Source organism: Lagenorhynchus albirostris, chromosome 2 (assembly GCF_949774975.1).
Source record: "Lagenorhynchus albirostris chromosome 2, mLagAlb1.1, whole genome shotgun sequence".
Lineage (NCBI taxonomy): Eukaryota > Metazoa > Chordata > Mammalia > Artiodactyla > Delphinidae > Lagenorhynchus > Lagenorhynchus albirostris.
The window spans coordinates 184,051,677-184,074,320 of record NC_083096.1 but is presented as its reverse complement, the minus strand read 5'-3'; the positions used below and the strand labels follow the sequence as shown (position 1 = coordinate 184,074,320).

At 64.1% G+C, this 22,644-nt stretch overlaps 1 protein-coding gene across 8 annotated transcripts in view; it reads left to right on the top strand.

Annotated features, from left to right (window-relative positions):
* TP73 (tumor protein p73) overlaps positions 1–22,644 on the top strand; it is a 55,120-nt gene that overhangs the window by 26,643 nt on the left and 5,833 nt on the right. For 4 of the 8 annotated variants that reach the window (XM_060141638.1, XM_060141643.1, XM_060141642.1 and 1 more), the window contains exons 1-7: positions 6,450–6,693; positions 18,391–18,577; positions 18,931–19,046; positions 20,581–20,690; positions 20,998–21,140; positions 21,493–21,581; positions 22,347–22,468. In XM_060141638.1, the coding sequence (XP_059997621.1) occupies positions 6,472–6,693; positions 18,391–18,577; positions 18,931–19,046; positions 20,581–20,690; positions 20,998–21,140; positions 21,493–21,581; positions 22,347–22,468 (989 nt within the window). In that variant the 5' untranslated portion in view covers positions 6,450–6,471. Of the gene's footprint in view, positions 1–6,444; positions 6,694–18,390; positions 18,578–18,661; positions 18,771–18,930; positions 19,047–20,580; positions 20,691–20,997; positions 21,141–21,492; positions 21,582–22,346; positions 22,469–22,644 lie in introns of those variants that run through there. The other 4 variants (XM_060141640.1, XM_060141639.1, XM_060141645.1 and 1 more) reach the window with 3 other exon arrangements.

The following is a 22,644-nucleotide window of genomic DNA, read 5'->3' as shown; positions in this document are numbered from 1 at the left end:
TTGAGCTCCGCATTCCCCAGTTGCCCCCGCTTGGCCTGGCTTCGAGTCCCCTCCACTGGGTGAGGCAGCCTGAAACCGTAAGCCCCTGGGGACATAACCAGAGTCGTTTTAAACTTTACCGACAAGTTTTTCTGTTGCCACGTTCACCAAAAAAATCAGTTTTACTCCAGAGAGCACGTGTGGTGCCTCAATGTAAATCTGTGCTGGGTCCCCTGACTGCGCGTCGCAGCCCGTCTGCACGGTCCTCGTCTAATCTTAGCGTCCTGGAGCCTTGCTGAAGGTGGTCGTGGATGCAGGGAGGCTAGAGATTAGGAGGGAATGGGAACACAGACTGTCAAAGACAGTTTATTTCCCAGGTACATCCCCCCAAATCATTTGAGATGGTTTACAAATTCTACATAGATAATCACATAAAATGGGATACTTCTAAACCCACAAAATCCAGCTCACAACGAAAGGGTCGACCTGGTGAAGCGGGAAGAGCCCAGGCCCTGGAGAAGGCTGGCTGGGACGGCCATCTGTGGGGGTCAGAGGAGGGTGCCGGGGAGCCGCCTCCCTGCCCTCACGGGGAGCTGGCCAGCCCCCGTGCACTGGCAGGGGTGCCGGTTGGCGCAGTGTGGTCACTGCCACGAGGGTCTCCTGGAAGGGCTGCCATGAGCTGGAGCTGCCTTGGGCCGCAGAGTGCGCCCAGCACAGGAGTGGGTACAGTGGGCCTGTGTGATTCGGGGGGCCTACTTGGGAGTTCCAGGGTCTGGTTCATTCAGCCCGGAGTTTCTGAGCGTCCAGTCTGGGGCTAACCTGTGTGCGGGAAGGCCCGCAGCAGATCTGCAGGGACTGGGCAAGAGGCCCCTGAGGCTGGGGGCTGGGGACATGGTGGTGGGGCTGGGGGTGGGCGGGACCTGGGCCCCGGGGCAGCCGCCTTTGGACCTCTCTCAGCAGCTCCTCGGGAAGCCTCCTCCTTTCCCTGGGACTCCGGAGGCTTTGGCAGCGGCCAAGCGGGATGTCCGTTCAGGGGCGGGACCCCCTCAGCCCCGCCCCATTCAGCCTCCTCCCTCTGCAGATGGGTGGCCACGCTTGAGGTCTAAGCCCGGCGCCCCATCTCCGCGCGTGTTCTGGGCCCTGCGTGAGAGCACACGTGTGCACATGGCCCCCCAGAGGGGCCCAAGGTGCGCCCTTGCCTGACATGGAGCAAAAATAGGCCACGCTGGATTCCTGCCTGAGAGACGCTGACCCCAGGAGCAAGCCTGGCTGCCCTGTGGAGGCTGGGACGTAAACCCAGGCACACGGTGTGGGTTTGCAGACGGCCCGCACCGGGAGGGCAGTCTGACCCCCCTCCCCCGGCCCAGCATCTGGCTCTAAGTTGACAGAGAGCCTCAGAAGAGTTTGTGGAGCAAATGGATGGACCGCCTTGGAGGGGCTGGAGAGAGGGGCCCCCAGGGCACCGTCCTGCTCCGCCGGAGGCACTGAGATCTGAGAGGGAAGCCCGAGACCCCCTCCCAGAACTCCAGCCCAGCGTACTGGGCGTAGGGGCCTCCGAGGCTCAGAGGCAGGCCTGGCGCTTCCGGGGATGCTGGGGAGAGGCCACCCGCTGGCTTCCGACTCCCGCTCACTCGCGGCCCTCCTTGGGTCGGGCCCAGGAGCCCTGCGCGCGCATGTAGGCACATGTGGGCCGCCGCGGGCCAGGCGTGCCCCAATCAGCCCACTCTCTTGGGAGTTCTTATTGAAAGCCAAACAAACCAAAAACGCCCTGGTCTTGCCTGAGTTCCTCCCTGTTGCCAAGTGGGTCTCGTCTCAGCTTCCGGGGGCCTCTGGTTCTGGAGAACCCCTACCCCTGCCGGCTTGGGTGCAGCCGCCTTGGGCATGACACTGGCCTCCCCTGGGGTCCAGACTCCCCTGTTTAGCAGCTGGGTCTGGGTGGGGGTGGCCCCAGCAAAGCTCCCTGCCTGGCGGGGGAGGAAACGCAAAGTTCCCTGTGGGTAGGGAAGGAAGGGCCTTTCAAGGTGAGGATGCAACACTTCCTAATCTGCGCTCAAAGCCTCAGGGAAACCAGGGGGACAGACGTCTCTGCTGTCTTGCTGTCTCTCCATCTCTCCAGGTGTGGGCAGGGGTGTCCCTGGGGAAGCAGGACGGAGGGAAGGAGCGGCGCTGGCGGTCTGCCCCGACAGCATCCGCCCAGCACAAGGCTAGTGTCATCAGGCTCCCGCAGAGAAGGGGGGCTTCCCAGGCCCCCAGACCACAGGAGGCCCCTGAGCCTGACACCTTGGAGAGCTGGAGCGAGAGGAGAGGAGATGAGACCCTCGCTGGATGAGGGAGGCAGCGGTCCCACATCCCATTAGGACTCCTTGTGGCGGGCCGGTGGCCCGCTGGAAGCCTCCAGGCTCCCTCTTGCTTTGTGGCTGCTGGGCGTGGAGATCCTATCAGCCCTGCTCCTTTTGGTTCAATGACTAATTCCCTGGCACTCGCCTCAGTTCTGTAAAGAATGTGGACAAGTTAAAATCTGAACACGGTTGTCGTCGTGGGGCTGCCTCCCCCTTCCCCTGAACACGGTTGTCGTTGTGGGGCTGCCTCCTCCTTCCCCTGAACTGGGAGGCAGGGGCAGTTTGCTCTGCTGGCCTGGGCCATCCTCCTGTTGGGGATGGAGCCGGGGGGACAGACATGAAACCCCAGGCTGGGCTGTCCTTGCTAGGGATGTGGAAGGCTCCCTGCAGCCCTTGGTGGAGCGAAAGGGAAGACCCTCCAGAGGGGTCGTGCTCATCACCTAGAAGAGAAAGGAGATCTCTGGGGGTTGGGTTGGCAGGCTGGGACCCCTCCCCCCAGGACCCAGCAGGTTCTCAGCCTCCTGCAAGTGGGAGAAGCAGGCTCACATCCCGTCCTCATTCCTGGGCATTTGTATGGTGGGGTGGGGGGCATCCTGCTGCCCCATGCATCTATCTATCCATCCATCCATCCATCCCTCCATCCAGCCATTCATCCCTCCCTCCCCCTCCCTCTCTCTCTCCCCGCTCCCTCCCTCCCTCCATCCATCCATTCATCCACCCATCCATCCATCATCCATCCGTCTATCCATCCATTCATCCATCCCTCCATCCCCCCCTCCATCCCTCCATCCCTGCATCCCTGTGCCCACTTGCTCTCTCATTCAGCAACCCTCTTGAGTAACCACTCTGTAATGAGAAATGCACTACAACCCCAAAGGATGTGCTAATAATTAATAATAATAAAAGCAATAACAGTAATTACAGTTGCGAGTCCCTCACTGGCCACTGATGGAGGACCCTGTCCAGTGCGGGCCATCCAGTAGAAATGGGACGCAAGCCACACATGTAACGTTGCATTTTCTTGTAGCCACATTAAAAATGGTGAAAAATGGTGAAAATAATTCAAGAATTTATTTTGCTTTTCCCAAACTATGCTCATTTCAGCAAGTGATCAATATGAAATTGTGAATGAGATATTTTATTCTATTCTTTCCATTGGCACTAAGTCCTTGGAGTCTGTGCCCTTATGTCCACAGCACAGCTCAGTTCACACTGGCCACGTTTTCTGTGCCCGTGCAGGGGTACGTTGATGACCCGTGGGACAAGGTCTGTCCTTGTCGGGTCTGAAGTCCAGTGGGGAGGCGTAAGTGGGGGGGACGCAGAGCAGTGTCGTCCTGGAGCAAGGGGGTGTGAAAGCACGTGGGGCCCCCACCCGGGCCCTCTGGAGGCGTTGGCTGTCACTCCCCTCACGCCCACAATGGCCCGGGCCAGGAGAGGTGAGGCTTGGCCAGGTCCCTCAGTTGTTTTTATTGAGTTATAATTGGCATACCACACAATTCACCGACGTAAAGTATACAATTCAGTATTTTTAAAATATATTCACAAAACAGACTCACAGACTTAGAGAACAGACTTAGAGTTGCCAAGGTGGGGAGTGCAGGGTAGGGAAGGATTGGGAGTTTGGGATTAGCAGATGCAAACTATTATTTACAGGGTGGACAAAAAGCAAAGTCCTCCTGTAGAGCGCAGGGAACTATATTCAATATCCTGTGATAAACCATCATGGAAAAGAACATGAAAAAGACCGTGCATGTGTGTGTATAACTGAATCGCTTTGCTGTACAGCAGGTGCTAGCATAGCATTAAATCAGCTCTACTCCAGTTAAAAAAATTCCCAGGTATATGGACCCATCACCACAGTCCATTTGAGAGCGTTTTCATGGCCTCAGAAGGGACCCCTGCACCTTAGCTGTCACCCCGAAGCCCCACCCCAGCCCTGGCCGCCCCCATCTGCGTCTGTCCCTGTGGGTTTGCCATCCCTGGACTTTCGTGTAAACGGGAACCGTATGGCGTGTGAGTTTTCGTGTCGGCGCCTTCGTGTGGCGTGTTTCTGCATCTCCTCCGGGCTGTAGCATCAGTAGTTTGTTTCTTCCTGATGGTGGAGGAATAACATTCCGTGGCACGGACTCGGCGGTCCGTTTCTCCACCTGCAGGGCAGGCGAGGCAGCGGGCACTGAGCCTCCTTCGTCTTCCAGGTGAAGGCTCAGGACGTTAGGAAGGCCTTTGAGGGGACCGCCGACCAGGGAAGGTGGCCTTAGTGGGGCGGGGAAGTGGGGTCTGCCTGGCAGGGGGCCCCCATCCCACTGGTGTTGGGGCCCTAGGTTTACAGGGTGGGGGGAATGGCCCTGGAGGTTCAAATAGAAAAGCCTGAGAGCCACCCAAGGGATCTGTCAGGTGGCAGTTTCGGCCGGGGCCTTGTGCCAACACCCTGACGGCGTTGCCCAGTCTGGCTGTCCCCAGCGGGGAGGGCATGGGGTCGGGCCTGACGGCTGGTCCGCACTGGGTGGCAGCGGGCCGTCAGGGCTGGAGCATCTGAGGGAGGCACGGTGGGGGCAGGAGGAACGGGGCTGGGGGGGCGGGAAGCGGCTTTGGTAAGACTCAGCCGCCTGTCGTCCATCACCCGTCACCTCCCTCCCCCTCGGTCGTCACCTGTGCTGAGCTTCCTCCAGGCTGGGCAGACCTCAGGAGAGGGTTTCCCTCCCCAGGTCGGGAGGGGGCCCGGGGGGGCTCTGTGATGCGGACACGGGTGTGCCTCCGGGGTGCCGAGCTGCAGGGGCCTCTGGGTTATGGAGCCCAACCCTCCTGACGTGCAAGAGGGAGCTGAGCACTGGGGTCGCCCCACGGCCGGGGTTCTCCCCACCATCCAAGGAACTTGAGGGGACAGAGTGCTTGCCTCGCAGAAGTGGGTGCAGAGCAAAGGGGCCCCTCGCCCGCTGTCCGGTCTGCCTCTCCCCTCCACCCCTCTAGGGGGACTCCAGGCCCTCTGCCCGCCAGATGCAAGTCCCCCCAGTTCACGGACCCCCGGCGTTGCCATCCCCACACCAAGCCTCAGTCTCCGCATCTGCACATCGGGGGCAGTAGCGCCCGCCCTCCCTCCGAGCCTGGCTGGCGCAGACAGGAGCTGTTTAAACATTTGCGGTTAGAGCAGGTCTGGCCCGTGTCAGCTACTGTGTCGCCCTCCTGTTGGAAGCCTCCTGATTGCCAAGGTGGGTCTTCCCTGCCAGCCCTCCAGGGGAGACCTGCTCTGCCCTGGATACAAGACGCTGAAGCGTGGGCCGGCGCCCGCCCCCTCCCTTCCTCGCCGGGGCCTCCCTTAAGCTCCTGACAAGGGCTGCTGGTCCGGACCCCACAGGGGGTGACCAGGGGACACGCCCACACCACGACGCTAAGAGCTCCTGTTCCTTCTGTGTGTGGCCCCGGAGGGGGCTAGGCTGCCAGTGCCCTGGGGTGGGCAGAGGGTGTGGACCAGGCAGAGCTGCTAGCGGGGGGAACTGGGGGTCGTTCAGGTGCGGGGGGATGAAGGTAGCCTGTCGTCGTACAGAGGCCCTTCGCAGGTGGCCTCAGCCACCGTCCTTCAGCCCCCAGCTCTGCCCCACCACCTACAGGGCTGGACCGAGGGGCCACATCTGGCCTCCCAAAGCCTCTTGGGCAGACAGCCCCTGCACCGGAGCCTGGGGTGTGCCCACCCTGCGCGCGGGGGCCGCCCTCTGCCCTGCTCCCGGGGGTGGGGTCTCCCCAGCTTGAGCTGTAATGGTGACAGTAGGAGGCGTGGCTCCCTGGGCCGGGTGCTGCCCCTGGGGAGTGCAGCCGGGCACCCAGGGTGTCAGTCGGGGCTGGGAGCCGCCCCCCCCGCAGGCCGGTCCCCTCCAGGTGTGCTCCGCGGAGCCCCAGGAGCCCAGGCACTGGGAGGCTGATGGAGAGGGGAGGGCGAGGTGAATATGTCAGTTTATCCCAACACAAGTAGTGACCTGTCAGGTGGGCCCCCCCCACCCCCCGAGGAAATATTTGGGATGACTGAGCTGCTGGCCCTTTAAGGCTCCTGTAACAGGACACCTCCCGGACGGGATGGCTTCCACTCTCCAGCCTGACTGTGTGTCTCCCCCTTCCCTCCTCCCCTTCCTGCCAGTCCCAGTTCCATTTGCTGAGCAGCACCATGGACCAGATGAGCAGCCGCGCGGCCCCGGGCAGCCCCTACGCCCCGGAGCACGCCGCTAGCGCTAACTTGCCCACCCACTCGCCCTACGCGCAGCCCAGCTCCACCTTCGACACCATGTCGCCCGCGCCTGTCATCCCCTCCAACACCGACTACCCCGGCCCGCACCACTTCGAGGTGACCTTCCAGCAGTCGAGCACAGCCAAGTCGGCCACCTGGACGGTGAGTGGCGCCCGGCTCCGGCGGTCCCCTGAGGGGCGCACGGTGGGGAGGGCTGCCCGCGACCTTGGCACCCAGGGATGGCACCGTGCACATCCGTGTCCGCTCAGGGCTCCCACCCGGCCGGGAGGCGGGTCTCGGGGCCGGACAGTCTGGGCGTGCCCGTCCCTCGGACGGCCGCGTGGCCAGAGTGGGCCAGCCTCCCACAGGGCCCCAGAGGAGATGGACATGCCCCTCCCCCTGGCGAAGACAGAGGCAGACTCTTCTCACGAGGACTGTCTGGCCGGCATCCCTGAGCTCAGTGGGGGCTCTGGCTTGAATCCTGTCCTGGGTGGGCAGCAGGCTCACAGCTCTGACACCTGGAGCTGTCTGAGGCTGGCGCCGGGGCCCACGGAGGCCACCTCCTCCAGGCAGTGCAGGGCTGGCCAGAAGTGTCTGTTGTAGGCGGGTTTCGGCTTTGCCCACTCCCTCTCTGGGCTGTCATCTCCAAGCATGGGTGTCAGGGATGGAGCCGCAGTGCCGCGGACCCCAGGTCCTGCCACCGTGCCCTTGGGAACAATCTGACCCCCCTGTCGAGATGGTCGAGATTTTGCCAAGCTTGTAACATCCCCCACACCCATGGCTGCTCCCCGAGAGCTGTGATCTGCTGTTGCCCTCTCTGAGGTTGTGTAAACCCTTGAAACTGCCTGCAGCCACGAGGTAGAATCTACTATTGTCCCATGTCAGAGTCCAGGACGCCGAGGCACAGGGAGGGAACGTGGCCCGCTCAGGGTTATGCAGGTGGTAAGTGGGGGCACTGGCATGGGAACCTGGTGGCTGGCTCCTGCGGCTGTGCTCCCAACCACCGAACTGCACTGTCCATACTGCGGCTGGGAGAGGAAGGTGCTGCCTGATGTCCCCGCTAGGGCAGAGTAAAGGGTTAGGGACACCAAGACCCCCGGATACACTGCCGGCTTGCCTCGGAGCCTAAGGCATTGGGCAGGAAAGGGTGCGCCAAGGACCCTCCAGGTCTGCCCGCCCCCAGGAGGGGAGAGTGAGCCTGGCTCTGGCGGTCCTGGCCGTGGGGCCACATCCCCTCCTCTGGGAACAGCAGCTCCGTGCTCACACCGGGCCCCTGGGAAAGGACCCTGGAGCAAAGGAGTCCATGCAGGGTGGATGCACTCCCTCCTGCCCCCGAGGGAGTGCTGAGCTGGTGACACCGAGGTCCTGCCGCTTTGAGAACCGGTTCCCACTGCCCCCACTGCCTGCTGGCCAGGCTGTGGCTCTCCCGCACTCCTGGGGTGGCCAGAGGTGGGACGGGGAGGCAGGCAGCCTGGACGGCCCCCTGCAGCTACCTCTGGTTCTTGCCTGAGCCATGGGCTCCCGCAGCTGCCGACCCATTGCTGAGTCAAGGCTCAGACTGACTCCAGGGCTTCCGGTGGCCGAGAGGGGCATCTGCTCCCGTCAGTGCCCAGATGTCCTCATCTGGGAATCTTCACTCCATCTCCATTGGTGGAGGTGATAAGGCTTAACCGGGATGGGCTTAGCGCAGTCGGCGCCGGCATCTTCATTATTTCCTTGGATGATGGGGGTGGGGGTGGGCTGCCATGGAGCCTGGTCCTCCTGGACAAGGTTGTTTAGCCAAAGCTGCACCTGCAGGAGCTTCTTTATTGCCTGTGGGGTCCTGCTCCCCACACCCCTGCTTTGAGGTCTGGCCCTCGAGGCATCCCTACACTTGCACGTCTCTAGTGACAGGAGGCTCACTACTGCCCCTATTCCACATTCTGACTTTTGCTCCCTAAGCCCTTTCTCTCCCTTCTAAGTGGGAGGGTCCCGGTCCCTCCTTCACTGACGTTCTGTCATCAGGGCCTGAGTTGCTGGCCCCGTAGGAGTCCTGGTAGGCAGCTTGGGCGGGGGGGGGGGGGTCCTGGCTCCCTTCCTGTCCATTGTTTGAGGATGCTGATGGGGTCTGTAGCATCTGGGGGGCTTTGAGCACCTGGGATGGTCTGAGCTGGTCCTCAGGGAGGGACGGGAGCTGCCCCCTCCTGGTTGCCTCCACCACCCCCTGCCAGGTGTGTGGCCTCAGGGCTGGAGGGGCTCATGGCTTGGTCACAGTTGTGCTGGCCCTAAGTGGCCCCGTGGGGTGGCCTGTTGTCCAGGACAGAGGCAGCCCAGCGGCTGCACCAGAGGGCAGGGGAAGGCTCATTTGTCTGAGCAGCTGTGTCTCCAAGCCCCAGCCTTGCTTCCCCCGGTGCCCGAGCAGTGGACACCTCCCTCCCAGCCTGGGCACCTCCACCTGCACCCCCGCTGAGGGCTCGCGGAGCGGAGCTGAGGAGGAGGGTGCAGCTGCCTGTGCCCAGACGCCCTCCCCAGCCCTTCTCCATGAGGGGGTGGAGGTGGGACAAACATCCGTAATGAGATTCGTGGCGCCTCGGCTCTGGGGGCAGACTCCACCCCTGCAGGCTCCCTGCCTTGCCCGGGCGGGGTGGGGGACAGGCGGCCAGCTCACAGGGACCCCTGGGCATCCCGCCTGCTTGCAGCTCTGGGGGCCTGGCTGTGCGGGCGCTGCCCAGACTTGCCGCCCGGGCTTGCCCTCCGGGCCTCCGCGCCGTGCCGTGCACGGCCCCGCTACGCCAGCCGGCTGGTAACTGATAGATAATCCGTATTTTTCTCAAGTGCAGTTCCAAACTGACTGCTGCCTTCTCTCCTCTTCCTGCTCAGGAAACACACCCTCAGCGGCCCCCACGTGGCCTCAGCTGTTTACGGGTCTTTGGCTTCTGCTCGGCCAAGGCCTCCTGGGAGTCCCCCCAGCGCCGGGCGCTTCATCTGCTTTGACCTGTGTCCCTTGACTTTAGCTCTCACGCCTGCATTCTTTGGGGGCAGAGGAGCCCGGAGCCCTCAGCTCACAGGCGTGTGTGCACGTATGTGTGCACGCAACACTCGTACATGCATGCACAAACACGAACACATGTGCAGACATGCACACACAGGCAGACGTGCAGACACATGTGCAGACATGCACACACGCAGACACTGTACACGTGCACTTGCGCACACAGGCCCGCAGGCCCCTCCTGGTCGCTGCCCAGGGTTCTGACAGCCCCTCCCCTCCCACAGGAGTCAGGAGGAGGCGGGTAGCAGGTAACTGAGCTGCCGGAGGAGGGACCTGTAGCCAGGAGCGGGGGCGGGATGAGATGGCACTGTGGCCGGCGGGGTCACGGTGTCACAGGGGTTCGGTAACGCCCCGCCAGCGGTCGCTGTTTCCGAGCGTCCTGGCCGAGGCTTGTTCTTTCGGGGCCGTCTGGGCTTTGGAGAGAGACAGACGCCGTGAGAGATCACAGCTGTGAGCAAGGGCCCGGGACCCCGGGCACTGATGTTCTTTGGGCCGGTGGACGGGTGGAGCCCGGACAGGGATGGCAGTGCCGGGTGCCTGGGTCCTGTTGCACACCCTCCCCGGGACATGGCAGGTTGGCCTCTGGGCCCTGATGGCCACTCCCATCCCCGGGGCCCCCGTGGGTTGGCAGTGTGGGGCCTGCTCCCAGCCTGAGCCTCTCCAGGGAAGGGGCTGTCCTTGATGTTCTGGAGGTCTGGGGAGGGGCTCCAAGGTCAGCAGGCAGGCGCGGTGTGGTTGGAGCCCTGGCCCAGCTGGGCATCTGTGGGCACTGCTGATGGCCCTCAGGGAAGGCTGCCATGAGGCGAGATGGCGCGGGTACGCACGGGTGCGCACGGGTGCGAGGGCACACAGCTTGTCCCTGGGGGCCTCCAGCCAGCCCCCAAGCCTGAACACAGCCCTCTGAGTGACCTCCAGCTGCCCCCGCATCCGACGGGGTGTGTGTCCATCCGTCTGTCCTGGGGGCGAGCTGGCCCATGTGATGTGAATGCCCTCCCGTCCCACCCCTGCCCCAGAAACACGTGGGAGGGGGCCTGGGAAACGCAAAGGCTCTACGAGGGCTTCCTGGGTAGAATGTGGCTGAGTCAATGCTACTGGATTCGGGAGAAAACTTTCCAGCCCCTCGGAGGTTTGCAAGTAGGAGAATAATAGTGGAGGTGTCCCAACATGATCGTGGTGTCGGTTGCGTTACCCTAAAAGTTTATGGACGCATGAGTGCAATTAATACCTTTTACTGGCAGAAGCAATTCTATGTATTTGAAGCTGAGGGAAGAGTCCTAACAGTGTTCATCGTAGAGGTGAACCCCCGAGTATTCAGGCGAAACTGGGGAGAATCTTCAGCAAACGCTTGCCCTGTGCGGAGCTCCGCGGGGGGTGCGCTCCCTGCGGCTGGTCCTGGGGGGTCAATGCCCCGGCTCACGGCCCGAGGTGGGGGTCCCCTCAAGCAGCGGGGGAGCCCTGCGCCTGGAGGTTACAGAACTCAGCCCGGGGGGCCCTGAAAGGGGCCCCGAGTCCCTGCCACCAAGGGGTCCCAGGGCAGCCCCCCCCCAGCTCTGAGGTTCTTCCAGGGGAGGCGCGGGGAGGCCCAGGGACAGGGCTCCAGCTCCCAGGTGCGGGGCTGTGGGCAGGGCATGACGCGATAGACGTTTTACCAAGAGTCCTCTCTTGTCTGGGGCTTGTTTCCAAATTGGACGCAGCTCTGTGGATCCTAGGGTGTCTGGCTGGTGCGCAGACAGAACCCTTGCAGGGCCCCTCGTGGGTAGCCCCACCCGAGCCCCCGGTACGTGTTGTGGACTCTCGTGTCCTCAATTTACGGATAAGGAAACTGAGGCTCGGGAGGGCCTGCTCAAGGTCGCCCGTCAGCAAAGGGTGGAGCGGGGCTCTGAGCCCCGGCAACCTGACCCCTGGCTTTCATCACGCAGCTTGTGGGGGGCACAGCCTGTGCCCCTCTGTGGAGCGCGTCAAAGGAGCAGCCTCCTCTCGACTCTGAGGGGTGGGTCCAGGGACCCCCCCAGGACCCAGTGGACCAGTGGTGAGGGGGGCTGACCCCTAAGAGGTCCAGGGCCTGCCCTGGTGGGGATCAGCTGGCCCAGCAAGCCTGCGACAACTGTTTGTCAGTGAGTGAGTGACAGCTGCCGCTGGGCGGGGAGAGTCTGCCCAGTTTGCCTTCGCAGCCTTATTTTTACTGACTGATGAAAATTCCTTTATACATATTCCTGTATTATAAAGAACACTTTATAATTACAACGCTCCAGGGCTGACCAGGCTCAGAGGTAAACGTAGCGACAGGCCGGGAGGACCTGGGACCCCCCCCTTCCTCTTCTCGCACCTGAACCTGGCCCCCTGTTCCCGCCCCACCCTCCGGTGCCCTTAGCCCCCTCTCTAGCTGGGAAAATGAGGCCCGAAGGGGAGCTCTCGCCCCAGCTTCTCCTAGAGCCACTGCTGCAGCCAGGGGGTCCTGAGTGCCCTGGACCTTGGCCCTGGGGGAGCAGGTTGGAGCTTGGCTTCCAAGCTGGGTGCGTCCCTGTGGTTGGTTGGCAGGGAAATCTGCTTTGGGGTTTTCTCAGATCCCAACCTTGGAAGCCAAGCTCAAGTTCATGGATCCCAGGCCCTGAAATTCCACCCGCCACGATCGGGGCTGTGAGTGTGCTGCAGCTCATTCTAGGGCAGGAAGGTCCCCGTGAGAGGTGCCCAGGGTTCGGTGAAGCGGGCAGTCAGAGGCTGTTGGGGGAAACACGCAGTGGCCTGGAGGCAGGCTCCCCCAGGATCGCAGACCTGCCCAGGGCGAGGCGCCCCCTTCCTCCGTGGGTCCCCGTGTCGTGAGGGGGCAGCCAGTGCCTCCAGGGCCTCGGAGAGGATGCACCAGGGTGGTGCTGATGTGATGGGAGCCGCCATGTGCTGTGGGGCCAGATGTGTAGAAGCCACAGCGCTCCCTGCCCCAGATGCTTCGCCGGATACTTACAGGTTCCAGTGAAAACCTCGATGGCAGCCAACTGTACTAAACGCTGAAAAGTGGCCACCCCGCGTGTCCAGGGCATGCAGGTCCCCGGGGGCTCCTCTCCTGCTGGCCGGGAGTGGAGCTGATTTAGTGAAGAGAGGCACTCACTGCTTCCTGGCTGGAGGGCGTGGCTTTGCCTGTGGTCCTGAACTGGGGACTTACCTGCAGCTGCCATGGCAGGAAGGTCAGAGACGGGAGGGCCCATCCTCAGGGCCCCCGTCGGGGCTGACACGATGGCCCCCGGGGCGGCCACCTTGAGTATCTGCTACAGCTGCAGCCACTGCCTGACCCCCCCGCCATCCCCCCGCCTCCTGCTGCTGGTCCAGCCCCAGGCCATCTGGAAGCTGCAGGGTACTGGGGGGAAGGAATTGCCCACACTGGACAGTGGTCATGTCCAGCATGGTGGGCCCAAAGGCAGAGGCTCCTGGACTGTCCCGTGAGCGGAAGATGCCCACTGACCCTTGCAGTCACCGTGCTCACAAGGCCAGGCCGGCTCAAACGGCTGCAAGTGGGATGGGGTGAGCATAGTGGGGACCTCCTTCCCCTGGCCGTCAAGGGGGCCCTCCCGGGGCTGGGCAGAGCTGGGCTGGTGGGCAGCCTCCCCACGCCGCCCCGTGCCGGGCAGTTCTGAGGCCCGGCCCACAGCCCTGCTGGCTGGGCTCTTGCCAGAGTGCTCTCTCTGTGAGGCCAGCGGGAGGATGCCGCCTGCCGCAGGGACACCGGGCACAGGGGCCAGCGGGGGGATGCCGCCTGCAGCAGGGACGCCGGGCACAGGGGCCAGCGGGGGGGATGCCGCCTGCAGCAGGGACGCCGGGCACAGGGGCCACGTCTGGACCTGGCTGAGGCTCTCTCTGTGAGGCAAGCGGGGGGACGCCCCCTGCAGCAGGGACGCCGGGCACAGGGGCCATGTCTGGACCTGGCTGAGGCTCTCTCTGTGAGGCCAGTGGGGGGATGCCGCCTGCAGCAGGGACGCCGGGCAGAGGCCAGCGGGGGGATGCCCCCTGCCGCAGGGACGCCGGGCACAGGGGCCAGCGGGGGGATGCCGCCTGCCGCAGGGACGCCGGGCACAGGGGCCACGTCTGGACCTGGCTGGCTGAGTGTGCTGCTTGGGCTGTCGACGCTCTTTGTGCCCTGGGGGTGGGAGGGGTGGCCGCTGGCAGGAGTTCTGGGGCTCCCTGCAAGCCCGGCCTGTCCCGAGGGCTCAGAACATGTACTGCTCACCCCCTCCTCAGGGTCTGGGGGTGGCCAGATGTTGGGCCTGGGTTACGGAACAAGGACCAGAGGGAGGCCCAGGCTCACCTCACCCTGCCCGTGAGGGTGTCGCTGAAGCGAAAGGAAGGGCCGGGCCCTGGGAAGGAGCTTCCGGCTGGGGCCAGAGTGTGAGTGATAACAATGGGACCCCCTGTGTGCAAGACCCCCTCCCCCACTGCTCATGGGGGGCCAGTGGATCGACAAGGCCCTTTGGAGTCGGGACTGAGACTCATCCCACGGCATCTTGACAGAAAAGGGGGGGGGGGCCAGAGCAGCCTCCTTTATCTGCTGGCCAGGCACCGGCTGTGGCCCCCCTCTGGAGCCAGGGGGCCCCCGGAGCCTCCAACCACCAGGCCCGCAGCCAGGCGGACCCTCACTGCCTTCTGAGTGTGGGTGCTCTGAAGCAGGCTTGGGGTGATGGTCACGCGCCAGGCCGGTCACCTCCCTGACACCTGTCAGAGCCCCCCATGCTTCTGGCCACTCTCTGCTGAGTGAAGACACAAGGGCTTTTCTACGGTGAGTGAGGGTCTGTGGCCTTGGGGAGGTCCTCAAAGGGTCTGTAACCCAAGAGAGGAGAGAAATGTGGGTGTGAGCGCCCGCACACGCACACACACACGCACGCACACACGCACGCGCGGATAGCAGGTAAAAGTGGTCCATGAAAAAATCAGTAAAATAAAGCCCCACCGCAGGCCCCGTCTTCCAGAATCTGTCGTAACAGATTCACCCGAGCTGGTTAACGGTATTTGCGGTTTGCAAGATGCTACACGTCCCTGGAAAATGACAGACAAGTTATTATCACCTCTCCACTCTCCTTCTGCCCAGACCTGCCCGTGCTGGGCACCCAGCTGCAGGGGAGCAGGCGCGAGGAAATTAACAGCCACCACGCCGCGCCCGCCACCCTCTGCCCACCACCCCCTGCACCAGCCCTGCCAGGCCCGAGGCTCCCAGCCAGGCTGGGCCGGGCCTATCGTGGACTGGGGGGGTGGGGTGGATCGGAGGAGAGGAACCGGGTGGAGGCAGGATGGGCATACACCAGCGTCTGGGCAAACCATTTCCTGCAAACACGAAGGAACTCACGCATCCCCGAACAGGCAAGTCCTGACGGCTCTGTGTCAACCGCCGAAGATAAATGAGATTTTATCAGCTCAGAATCTGTTGAAACACATCCATCTAGCGGTTCTAGGGAAGGAGAGGCAGGAGGGAGGGAAGGAGAGGCAGGAGGGAGGGAGGGCGAGAAGAAGCATCGCCCGTGACCTTTTTTACAAAACAGATGAGGACCCAGGCGCCCTGCTCCTCCCTGCCCCGTGCCCGGGGCGGCCTGAGGCCCCGGAGCTCTGGGAGGAGAGGAAGGATCTAGGGGAGGGGGTGGGGGGCTCCTTCATTCCCTCCAGGTCCCACCGTGCCCCCAACCCCAGGTTTGGCTATCCAGGCCTACCCCCTCCCCCTCCCAGGCTTCCTTCCTGCCCTGCAGCCCAGTGGCCGCAGGTGTCACCACCTGATGCTACCAGGGTGGGGAGGCCTCAGGCACCCCTCCCTGACGCTGCCCGACTTGGGCCAGGCTGGGCGTCCGTGGGTCCAGCCCCTGCTGGGGGGCTGGGGCCTGACCGCGTGTGTGACCAAGGGCAGCGTGAACAGCCAGCTGAGGGCAGTACTGGGCTGGGGACACTACTAGGGGAGCGGGCCACCCAAGGCCGTCGGGGGCCTTGCCGGGGCGCAGAGGGAGGGGGCTCCTCTGTCCACGCTCATCGCCAGCCAGCCGGGCTGAGGCACCCCAGGCAGCTCTGCGCTCCCAGCCGAGCCGGCTTTCGGCTTTCGGCTTTCGGCTTTCGGAGGGGCGGTCAGGCGGCCGCTGCCCTCGGTACCAGGGACAGCTCCCAGCAGCTCCTCCCAGGGGCGGGGCGTCCACAGCTCCGGAGGAGGTGGCCAGTGGGTCTGGGGCAGGCAGGCCAGAGGGAAAGGCTGCGCTGGTGGGGGCGGGGGCTCTGAAGCCACGTGGCGGCGATCAGGGAGCCTGGGGAGAGGGCTGCAGCTTTGCACCTCCCAAGGCTGCGCCTGGAGCCTGGCTCCATCCATTCCCTCCTTGGGGCTGCCTGCGGTGGTTGGTCGACGTTGGAGAGGGCACTGCGGGGCCAGCATGCCCTTGGGGGCCCGTTCGGCTCCATCCGTCCCTAACCACAGCCTTGGACTTGAACCCACTGCCCCTGCTCACACCGGAGGCCAGGAGCCACCTCACCTGGAGATGAGGAAGCACAGGAACACGTGCGGGCGCTTCCACAGTGGGCAAGGTTCAGGGGTGTTACATGTAGCGGCACATCACAGGCCAGCGATCAAGACGCGGGAGGTGTCCAGTGGTTTCAGGCATCCCAGCTATCAAACCCAGAGCCAAAACTGCAACACAGTGGCCAGGCCTCCGACGCCGCTCCCCTTGCTGACCACCCCCCAGCCCAGGCAGCTCTCTGGGGGTCCTCAACACGCCACCCCTCCCCCAGCCCTGGTCACCTCATTCGCTGGACCCTCTGCAGGCAGGTGGGACACCTGCAGGGGAAGAAACACCCTTTGGAATCCACCAACGCTGCAGGCGGCCCCGGTGAGGCCGCGTGGCATTCAGGCGTGAGCCTCCTATGAGTCTAGCTTCTTCTGGGGGCTGGGGGGCTCTGTCCACTTTCCTTGGTGAGCTGAGGGGCTGGCGAACACAAGCCGCTCAACAAAGGCTTGCCGCGTGGACGGCTCTCGGGATCCCAGCCTCTCCCTCCACGCTGCTTGTGTTCAGGTCCCTGGAGTCCAGCTGAGGCCCGCCATTCCCTGTGGGGCCCTCCGCTTCCAGGAAGTCCCCCAAGTAGGCCCCTGGAGCTCCTCCATGCCACTCACCAGGCAGTTTCCTCTGGAAACTAACTGCACACTTGTCTCAGGTCAGGGACGGGTCCCGAAGCCTCACACATGGTGGACGAGAGAGCTGGGCACTAAACTGGCAACGGTGTTTGCTCGGGGCTGGGCTGCTGCTGCCCTGGGCACGGCCCTCAGGACAGGACTCAGCTCAGGATAAGCTCAGCTTATCTCCCAGACTGGTGCTTCGGGGAGTGAAGGGGCAGCATCTATACTGGTGGGGACCCAGGAGGTCAGCGGTCACCTCCCTGGGAAGCAGGACTGCCCCCCCTGGGGCCCCAAGCCCACTGAGGGCCCACCTACACCCATGGGGGGTGTCCCTTCCTGCCGAAGCGGGGTCGCAGGCACAGGTGGATGGGGTACCCGGGAGGCGACAAGCCCTGTGGGCATCCAATTCCCTTCCATGATAGGGGCCTAAGGGGGCTCGCCCTGAAGTCACCGCTGAGGGAGTTGGACAGGGTCCCAATCCCCCAGGACACCACTAGGGAGACCCCAGCTTGGGCTTGTCCCCGAGCCCCCTCAGACCCCACCCCAGGTCAGCATTTCCAGCTGGGTTTCAGCTCATCAGAGGAAGGACATCTTGCACTGCTCAGGGCCAAGGGCTCTGAGGGTCCATTGTGTCCCTTGGTGGCCAGAGGGTCAGGGTGTCAGGCCCCAGCTTCCTCAGCAAAGGTGGGATCAGACCTGCTCGTCCTCTGGTCTGCAGCAGCCCCGTCTCCAGCCTCAATTTCCCGACGACCATGGTGGGAGGTGATGGGGGGCTCTCCAGGACCCTGTGGCTGGAGTAACTCTGAGTCCCCGGGGGCTTGTGGGGGGCCCAGGGCTGTGGCATGACAGGAAGCATCCTGGGACTCTGAGACCCTGATGTTCCCCACTGTCCCTGGGGGATGGGGCCATGAGGAGCCCTGATGGATCCCCCCAGCCAGCTTGGAAACGAGTGGGCACCCCTGTTTCCAAGGGACCCTTCCATCAAGGGGCACTTTGAACTCGTGAGAGCCGGCCTGGGTCCTCGGGTGGGCCACCTGGACCTCTGGGCGCTCGCCCTGGAGGCCCCTTCAGGTGGCCCGGGAGTCATCTGGTCCTCCCTGGGTCAAGGTCTTGGGCTGGGGGTCCTGGGGCTTCAAGGTCAAAGACCCCCACCCGCAGTGGCCAGAAGTAAGCCAAAGGGCTGGCCCCTCAGAGGATGGTCCAGGGAGTCCCTGTGCACGTTTCCTCTGTACAGAGGGCAGAAAACCTAACTCGAGGCTTTTAGAACCCCAGACATGAGGCTGTACCCTCCCCCCTTCAAACTACTGCAGTCTGGGGGCTTAAGGTTCGCAGGCTTGGTGCACTGGACCTGGCTCCCCGCCCCCGTCCCAGCCCTGCTCTCCAGCAGCTCCTTCTCACCATCCTGGCCTTTACTGTCCTCATCCATAAAATGGACCTAATGGTACCTACTTCTCCAACCCGTGAGATCCAGGTGGATAAGCGTCTCAGCCTGGCTGCACGGGGCACTCAGAGCAGCTGCTCTCACCGAGCCCACACCAGCCAGACACTGATGGGTGGGTGCCGGGGAGAGGCTCTTTGAGGGAAGGAAGCCCAGAGGTGTTCAGCCCAGGGTCAGGCATGCGGTGGCCGGGACTCCTGGTGGGGGACACAGCAGGCGAGGGTGTGGAGTTGGGACGGCCAGCCTCACCCCGGTCCCCACCCCCTGCAGTATTCTCCTCTGTTAAAGAAGCTTTACTGCCAAATCGCCAAGACGTGCCCCATCCAGATCAAGGTGTCCACCCCGCCGCCTCCGGGCACTGTCATCCGCGCCATGCCCATCTACAAGAAGGCGGAGCACGTGACCGAGGTCGTGAAGCGCTGCCCCAACCATGAGCTCGGGCGGGACTTCAACGAAGGTGAGTGTCCCTGCCCCACCCACTCCTGCGCCCAGCGGCCTGCGCCCCAGCCAGGAAGGAGAGGGCTGGCCCGGGGCCTCCTTCCTGGCGGCAGCAGGTCCGATGCGAGGGGCTGACAGGTGGGCTCAGCATCCCCTCCCCAGTTCCGTGTCCTGCCAGCTCTGCTTGGGGCCTTGGGTGCTGGTGCCCACAGGTGAGCGGGGAGCAGGACTGCTGGGCCAAGTGCCCCGGGTGCATGAGGGCTGCCGGCGGGTCTGAGTCCCACTGGGAGGCCCGAGTCCCCTGCGATGCGCCCGGCACAGGGGCGCAAACCCCGGCTGGCACCTCTCTGAAGCGGCGTCCCCTCTCGGCAGGACAGTCTGCCCCCGCCAGCCACCTCATCCGCGTGGAGGGCAACAACCTTTCGCAGTACGTGGACGACCCCGTCACCGGCAGGCAGAGCGTCATGGTGCCCTACGAGCCCCCGCAGGTAGGGGGCAGGACTTCGGGGCAGAGACCCCTCGGGTCACTTCCCAAGTGTCCCCGAGCTGTGCAGATCCTCCCCCGACCTCGGGTCCATCCCTCCCTTGCCTGTGGGTGGGGCTCTGACCACCTACTCTGCCTAGCTGCGGGCGGGGGTGCGGGGGTCCCCTCCGGCCCTCTCTAGGCATCCACATCCCTTGCTTTACAGTAGGGGGTGGGCCTGCTGACCCTTGGGCCTCAGCCCGGCCCTGCGTCCCCTCTTCCTGCCTGTCTGTTTCCCACGGCCCGGCCTGGGCTCTGGGGGATGGAGGGGCTGAGGTCAGGAGGAGTTAGCCCGGGTAGAGCTGGGGGGCCGTGGGGAGAGGAGAGACCTGCGGTCGGGGGCACAGCACTGCAGGGCCCGGAGGTGCGGGGGAGGCTGTGGGGGATTGTTGCAAGAGGTGGGCGGGGGCGGAGAGACCCTGGGGGTCTGACTTTGACCTGAAGGCAGCAGAAGGTTCTGGGGCTCATGTGCGAGCCGGACTGGGGTAAAAAGCTGGGGTGGAGAGAAGTCGGGGTGGCACCAACCAGTGACGGTGGGATGGGGCTGCCAGGATGGCAGGTGGAGACCGAGTCCCAGCAGTGCGCCTTGTGGGCCATGCTTCCCAGGGTGGGCGGGTGACGGCGAGCCCTCACCTTTCCTCTGTCTGGGTCTGAGACGCCCTTGCCCCCTGCCCAGAATTGTACCCCGTCCTCCAGGCACCCCCCTTCCAGACCCCATCGCTGTACCTGGTCCCTCAGGACCCCCTGTGGTTCCCTAGGAACAGCCCTTACATTGGCGGGGCCCGGGGAGGGCTTACCACCCTGCCTTCCCTCCCCGGAGCCTCCCTGGCACCTCCAGGACCAGGAAAGCAGGTCTCCCGCCCCCTGGTGGCTGCCACGTGCTAGCAGTTTTGTGAAAGGCCGGGTTTCCTAAGCCATCATCCTGACCCAGAGAGACCGTGAGAACTGCCCATTTTGTGGTACTGGGATGCCCACTGGTCAAGGGTCCCGGGTTCACATCTCACTGTCTCCACAAACTCCCTGGAACAAGTGTGTGTGCTGGGAGCCCACTCGGACGGCTCTGGTCCCTCCCTCTGCCAGAGCTGTGCCATGCACCCCACTGCCCAGAAGAGCCCACAGTTTGCAAAGCACACAGCTGTGCCCACAGAGGCCTGTGCATGTGCCTGCCCACACTCAGCCTCCGGCGCCAACCCCCAGCCTGTGCCGGGGAGGTGGTTGGAGCAGCCAGACCAAGGCTCTCTTGGTTCCAGAGCCAGCACAGCACACGGTACTCAGTGTACTTACTGTGTGGCTGGCTGGCTAGGTAGGTGGATGGGTGGGTGGGGGATGGATGGTGGATGGGTGGATAGACAGCAGAGGACCACAGGACAGGGCCCAGCTCCCCCTTGCCTACCCAGAGATGCGAGGGGCAGGTGCCTGGAAGCCCAAGAGCCCCCCAGCCCTGTGGACTGGGGCCCACGTGCTGACAGCACAGCTTCTCCCTGACCCTCCTGCGGCAGGTGGGGACAGAGTTCACCACCATCCTGTACAACTTCATGTGCAACAGCAGCTGTGTCGGGGGCATGAACCGGCGGCCCATCCTCATCATCATTACCCTGGAGACGCGGGAGTGAGTCTGCCGGACGCGGGGGTCGGGGGGGGCATCGGGGCAGGGACTTGGGCCCGTGCTTCTGGGGCGCTTGCTGGAGAGACAGGGAGGCCATGAGTAAGGGGAGGTGCAGGCCCTGCAGGCCACGTGCTGGGAAGGGCTGCTGGGGCAGGAGCTGCCTCGGGAGGGACGCAGGGCACCTGGCGTCCCAGAGCAGCTGGGCACTCAGCCCTGAGCCCTCGGCCCATCAAGGCCGGTCCTGTGGGGTCCGAGGTGGGTGGGGACGGTGGGCCCCAAGGCTCACGGTCCCGGCTGTGCCCCTGGACAGCGGACAGGTGCTGGGCCGCCGGTCCTTCGAGGGCCGCATCTGTGCCTGTCCTGGCCGAGACCGCAAGGCGGATGAAGACCACTTCCGCGAACAGCAGGCCCTGAACGAGAGCGCTGCCAGGAGCGGGGCTGCCAGCAAGCGCGGTGAGCAGGGCCGGGCCGGGGGTGCGGGGCTGGAGGGCCACCCTGGAACGTCAGAGCCAGGCCACCCTAGGACGCAGCTGGACCTGTCTCGGGGCTCGGGGGAAACGCACGAGCCTGTGTCCCGGGGACAGAGCCAGCCCCGCCTGCGTGGCCGCCCCCGGTGCCCTCCGTCCAGTGTGGGTGGCCGCCCGGGTTTGCTCATCCGAGTGGGTGACCGGTCTCCGGGCCTGTCCACAAGGGGCACCTTGGGAAGGTCGGCTCACGCCGGGGGGCGGGGTCGGCTTGGCTAACCTGCGCGTGGCCCCTCCTCCCTGCCTGCTCACGAAGCTGCCCCCCCTGCCCCCCCTGCCAGCCTTCAAGCAGAGCCCCCCTGCTCTCCCTGCCCTGAGCACCAACGGGAAGAAGAAGCGGCACGGGGACGAGGAAACCTACTACATCCACGTGAGCGCGCCGCGTCTGCGGCCCCCAGGCTGGGGCAGCGGGGAGTGGGGGGGGTCCTGGGGCCCCCAGGGTGGCAGGTGCAGCCTGGCACATCCGAGACCTGAGACCCCGAGCTCTTCAGGCTGCAGGGCCTAGAAGGGAGAACCAGCTCTCAGAGAGGGAGAGCTGGCCTGACGCAGCTCCCAGCGCAGGAGTGTCGCTGTAGATACAATGGTACAGCGTGTGGGGCAGTGCAGGTCTCCCCACCGCCGGGTAGGGCACGTGCCAGGAATCCCACGCTCCCACAGCCTGGCAGGCCCCAGCCACATCACCAAAGTGAGTTTACAGCCTGTGGCGTGATGCGGCCATTCCAGCTCGGATAAAACCCCACCTGCTCTACTAGGACTGGTATCCGTGACGTGAGCTTATCATTTTTTGAGTCTTTCAAGGATGAGTTCCAAAAAAAAGAAGGAATGAGTTCCTTGTTCTAAAAGCCCCGTATTTGTCCAGCACCCCAAGTGTGCTGAGCTGTGGAAAGGGGAAGGTGGGCAGCGAGGCAAAGTCCCAAGGGTAGGAAGGAGTGGGCGTGGTTTGTGCAGACAGGAGACCCACCCACCAGACTCCCCCAGACCTGCTTCCTGGGAGAGGAGAGTAGGGTTGGGGAACTCCCGGCCCGTGGGGGACTGGGGAGCCCCGAGAAAGGAGAGACGCTTCGCCGCGCGGGGGGGCTGGGGCTGGGCGGTGCCCACACGCACCTGGGCAGAGGGTCCACCTCTCCGTGCTCAGGTGCGGGGCCGGGAGAACTTTGAAATCCTGATGAAGGTCAAGGAGAGCCTGGAGTTGATGGAGCTGGTGCCCCAGCAGCTGGTCGAGTCCTACCGGCAGCAGCAGCAGCTCCTGCAGAGGCCGTGAGTGCAGCCCCTCCCGCCCCCAGGCTGCCCGTCCTGCCCAGCTGCCCTGGGGAGAAGGATGGCGCAGGGCGACCCAGCAGGGACGGCGCCAGCAGCGCCAGGCCGCGCTTGGCGTCCCATCCCCCGGGAGGGCTTCTCTGAACTGCGGCGTCTCAGCCCAAACGTCTCCCGAG